General features: G+C 41.7%; 1 protein-coding gene across 1 annotated transcript; it reads right to left on the reverse strand.

Annotated features, from left to right (window-relative positions):
* Window positions 1–479: 479 nt before the first annotated feature.
* Window positions 480–1591, reverse strand: LOC147608324 (putative glutathione S-transferase GSTU6). Its single transcript, XM_086789400.1, has 2 exons — window positions 1187–1591; window positions 480–1111 (listed from the first exon to the last, which is right to left on the reverse strand). The coding sequence occupies exons 1-2, from the start codon at window positions 1517–1519 to the stop codon at window positions 755–757; spliced, it is 690 nt and encodes a 229-aa protein (XP_086645526.1). The 5' UTR covers window positions 1520–1591; the 3' UTR covers window positions 480–754.
* Window positions 1592–4470: the final 2879 nt, after the last annotated feature.

Genomic DNA, 4470 nt, shown 5'->3' on the forward strand with positions numbered 1-4470 from the left:
TATGTCATCCTTTTTCCACAAAAAGGTGATCATGATCTAGATTGGTATAACAACTCCGAGAAATGTGGCAAATTGTTGTGAAAAGGGGGGGCCTCTTGTGCATTTCAGGTTGGACCCATACATGTTTATTGCCTTTAACGTTTAAGATTAAGGGTGCCTTTAACGCTTAAGATTAAGGAACTTTAAATGTCAATTGATTATGTATGCAACACCACAATTTCCTCTTACTTCCATGCGTGGAAGAGAGAGAGAGAGAGAGAGAGAGAGAGAGAGAGAGAGAAGTAAAAGATGCCGCGTGAAAGGAGAGGATTTCTTGCTATTCATGGGGGGTTTTATCAAAGATCAATAATCAAAACCTTATGTATGCCATATAGTATCCTTTCTTTAGAGGGCTTTCCCATGCTGACCACCTCCGGTAATTAAACCCAGACGATGGCAACACTTGTCAATAAACTCATTATCACATTAACCAAGCCTCAGTAGAAATAGTTTATATATATTCTTTAAAAGCAAATAAAGACTGCACTTTACTAGACTGGAAATTCGCATTGAAAAGATGAAAGAAGACATGTTGCTCAGGGATGGCACTACAATCTACTACACTTGGGATCACACGTGCGGGAGGGTTTTTCATTCGTTTGGGAAGGCGTGAGGCTTAGGGTTCTCTAAGATCACACGTGCGGAAGGTTTTTTTATTCGTTTGGGAAGGCGTGAGGCTTAGGGTTCTCTGTGATCCCACGTGTGGAAAGGTTTTTCATTCGTTTGGGAAGCGGTTTTTTCTCAAACCCTTGGCGGCCTCTGTGAGCTTTGAGAGGCTTGGCAAGCACGCTGCGGGAGGGGACTCCCCGAAGGCCTTCAGCCAAGCCTTCAAGCGGGGCAACTTCTCAAAATCCCACTCAAAGCCGGCCACAGCCTCCAAAGCAGGCAGCACCACCACCAAAGGGCCCAACACCACATCAACAAAGCCGATCTCCGAGCCCCCAAAGTAAGGAAACTCCTTGTTGGCGGCAAAGGCCCCCTCCAAGCTGCTCAAGTAACCCTTGCTCTCCTCTATCGCTGCTCCAAACTCCTCCCTTGGCACCCTCATAAGCTTCAACACAGCCTCCAAAACCTACCCCCCACACAAACACCGCACCACCAACTAAGCATAACTATTTCAATGAAGAACTAGCTAAGGATTGTTTACCTTCTTATCACAGAAATCTGCCCAGAAACGAGCCATGGCCTTGTCGTAGGGGTCCTTGGGCAGCAAGTCTGTGCCGTCAGGGGAAGGGAAGGCCTCGTCGAGGTACTCTACGATGATGAGGGATTCGGAGACGGGTTTGCCCTTGTGGAGGAGCACGGGGACCTTCTTGTGGATGGGGTTGGACTGCAGGAGGAGAGAGCTCTTGTTGGGGCCAAGCTCTTGGGGGACGCTGGTGTAGGCGATGGCCTTCGCAGCAAGGGCCAATTGAACGCGCATCACGTAGGGGCTGACCCAGAAGCTCAGAAGCTGAACATCATTATCGGCAGAGGCCATCTACTCTAATCTTTCAGAGTCTGGCCCTTCTATGTACTGCTGCTGTGGAGAATGAAGTGGATGATAATGGCCTTTGGATTCTGGTGGTTTTGTAGTGGGATGGATGTCCAACTGTCACTTGAAACGAGTCAAAGAACGATGACACTCGCCCTTACGATAGCAAGTCTGGTAGCTTCCCCTAGTTAAAGTAGTAGGCACAGTGCACACATAAAGACTTTTCCACGTTACTACTTGGGAACAAATCAAATGCTACCCAAACCTTCTCCTCTTCTAGAACCTCCAAATTCTTGCCATATGGCAGTTTTGTGAAACTCTTCCTTAAGATAATAATAAGATAATAAGAGAAGAGAAGTGCACATAGCCAAGTCAATTCGATTGTGGGACGTTTAATGCTCGTTTACGGTCGTTCCTTCCCACAACCTCCTCAAACTTGAAGGATGACCCATCAAAGTACATTTGATCAATTGCGTTCCCTCTCTATCGGCCGCCGAGATGGCTTGTGAGTCCTTGGATCTCTTGTGTCTTTCTCACACACATATAAGACCAAGTGAACTTGGTCATGAGAGCAATAAATGTAACTTGGTCGTTGTTATCCTCGCAAGTCCAAAAAAGTTACTCTTCACAAAACATTGTCTTCACCTCAATCTTTCATTAGCAATTCATCGTGGGAATGAACTACATCAAGGTGTCTTCAATACAAAAAGAAAGAAATCAATCTTCCACACAAGACGTAAATCAAAGGATTCATATTTTTCTCGTCAAAAAAAGTTGGGTGTGTTGTTTGTGTGTTTGATGGAGTCTATTGACAATACCTTTTCTATTGATGGGGTCTATTGACATATCTTTTTGTATGTTTGATGGGGTCTATTGACAATATCTTTTCTATTGATTTATATGACTACTATGCATTGATTGTGTATAGCAATTGATTTTTTTTATAAAATGTCAATTTTTGCAATACAAGGCTCTCTTTGATCATTTTGGGCTTAGCGCTCTGGAGTAAGTTGTTCATGATAATAGCAGGGAAGCTATACAAGATGGGCATTGACCAGATCTTGAGAAGATGTGCTCTGGAGCATGAGCAACAAGCTGTATTAGTAGAAGCACACCAAGGGATAAGTGGAGGACACTTTTTTAAAGAGATCACAAGAAGGAAAGTGTTCCAAGTAGGACTGTTGGTGGCCAACAACACTCAATGATAATGCACACTTGTTTGTAAGGGAATGTGACATATGTCAAAGGCTAGGGCAGCCAAATGCTTTCGGCAAAAATGCCACACAACCCCACATAGCCCCATACAACCCCAAAGGCTAGGAAATGTGACACATGCCAAATGCTAGGGCGACCAAATGCTTTCGAGAGAATGCCACCAACTACCCTTGGAGCCATTCTAGAAGTGGGGGGATAGACTTTGTGGGTGCGTTCAAACAAGCAGCATGGAAGACCAAAACAAATACATTCTAGTGGTGGGCACTAATTACTACACCAAATGGGTAGAAACAAAGGCAATGAGAGACTACACATTATGCCCAAAAACGTTAAAAAAGAGTCACATTTTAATTGCTTGTATCGGATTTGGATTAAGCTTTGGACCAATAGAAATATGACATTCAACTATAAATATGACATTGGGTGTCATATCCACTTTTTACTAACTTCACTAGTTTTGGCTATTTTAGTGGGTTTAATGTGACATAGTGCGGCTATTTCAACATCACTTTAGTGGGTTCCAACTTCACTGTCCTCACATGTGCCAAATGTCAGTACTTCAAAAAGTAATAATTCAAAATTTACCTTCCCTCCAAAATGACTAAATACATTTAAATTTCCTAATTTACCATGATCGTACCTCTTTCTAGTTGTCTTTTTGCATCATCCTCTCCTCTATTCATCATCTAACAATGTCGAGACAACATTCTAACCCGAGGCGCATTCCTAATGCCATTTCATCATACATTCTTTATAATGTTAAAGATGATCAGGGTGTGTGTGTGGAATGGCATATACTTTAAATTAAATGATTGGGTAACTATGCAACCATCATGCAAAGGTCCTCATAGGATAAAAAGGCAAAGATGTGTACATGACAAGAGAGATGCACATGCATCCTTCAACTCCAGCATCTGCATTGCAAGCTCATTTGTAAGATATTTTTCGTAATTTTACTTATGTTCTTTATGATTCTATGGCTTATTCACATGTGTTGTATATGTGATAGATGTTTGTCCATCAACAAGCATTGAGTGGCAACCTGTGGAGTCATTCAGCGGGACTTTCGAAGCCATGCATGCTGATCTTGGGAAAGTATTATTTTTCGATCAACCATCTGCTTTTTTCATTAATAAATATATATTTTTATACAACACTAAGTATATTGTCCCTCTACAAGACTAGAAGCTTATGGAAGACTAGAGAGTTTGGCTATACCAAGCCTAAATTCATTAGATTGGGACTTTCTAGAGAAAGGTACTCTATTAGCATTTAAATCCAAGATTGTCTTGGGTATTCAAAAGTCTATGAAAGCAGGAAGGATTTCTAAGAGGGTTAGGCTATCATGGTTTATACCTTTTCATGTATTTGTGGCATATTTTCGAGAAGCAAACATGAAGGGCACAAAAGCAATGTGGCTATCTACACATATATCTAAGTCTGACTTGGATAAAGTAGTAGGAGCAGAATGAAAAGTGAATGAAGTCATCTCCATAGGGGTGATCTTATAAAATGTAATGCTTGCATTGAATCTGTGGTGATGACATACAACATGTCTTGTACATTAGTTTAGAGTACACACGATGGGAAAAGAGTAGAGGGACTTGGATGCCTGGATTTAGAGGAAAAATTTGTACAATATGACCTAACAGTCAACTTGAGTGATGATGACAATAGAGCCACCTATAAATACAAAATGGACATTGAGGGATGTGCGTACATCCTTGGAATTTCTATTAGAT

This window comes from Cibotium barometz, chromosome 53 (genome assembly GCF_041138505.1).
Source record: "Cibotium barometz isolate CiBa-2024 chromosome 53, ASM4113850v1, whole genome shotgun sequence".
In the NCBI taxonomy this organism is placed as follows: Eukaryota; Viridiplantae; Streptophyta; class Polypodiopsida; order Cyatheales; family Cibotiaceae; genus Cibotium; species Cibotium barometz.

Coding starts and splice junctions, on each gene's coding strand:
- LOC147608324 (XM_086789400.1), bottom strand. CDS start 1,519: ATGGCCTCTGCCGATAATGATGTTCAGCTTCTGAGCTTCTGGGTCAGC. Junction 1,112..1,186: donor CAGATTTCTGTGATAAGAAG/GTAAACAATCCT, acceptor TGTGGGGGGTAG/GTTTTGGAGGCTGTGTTGAA.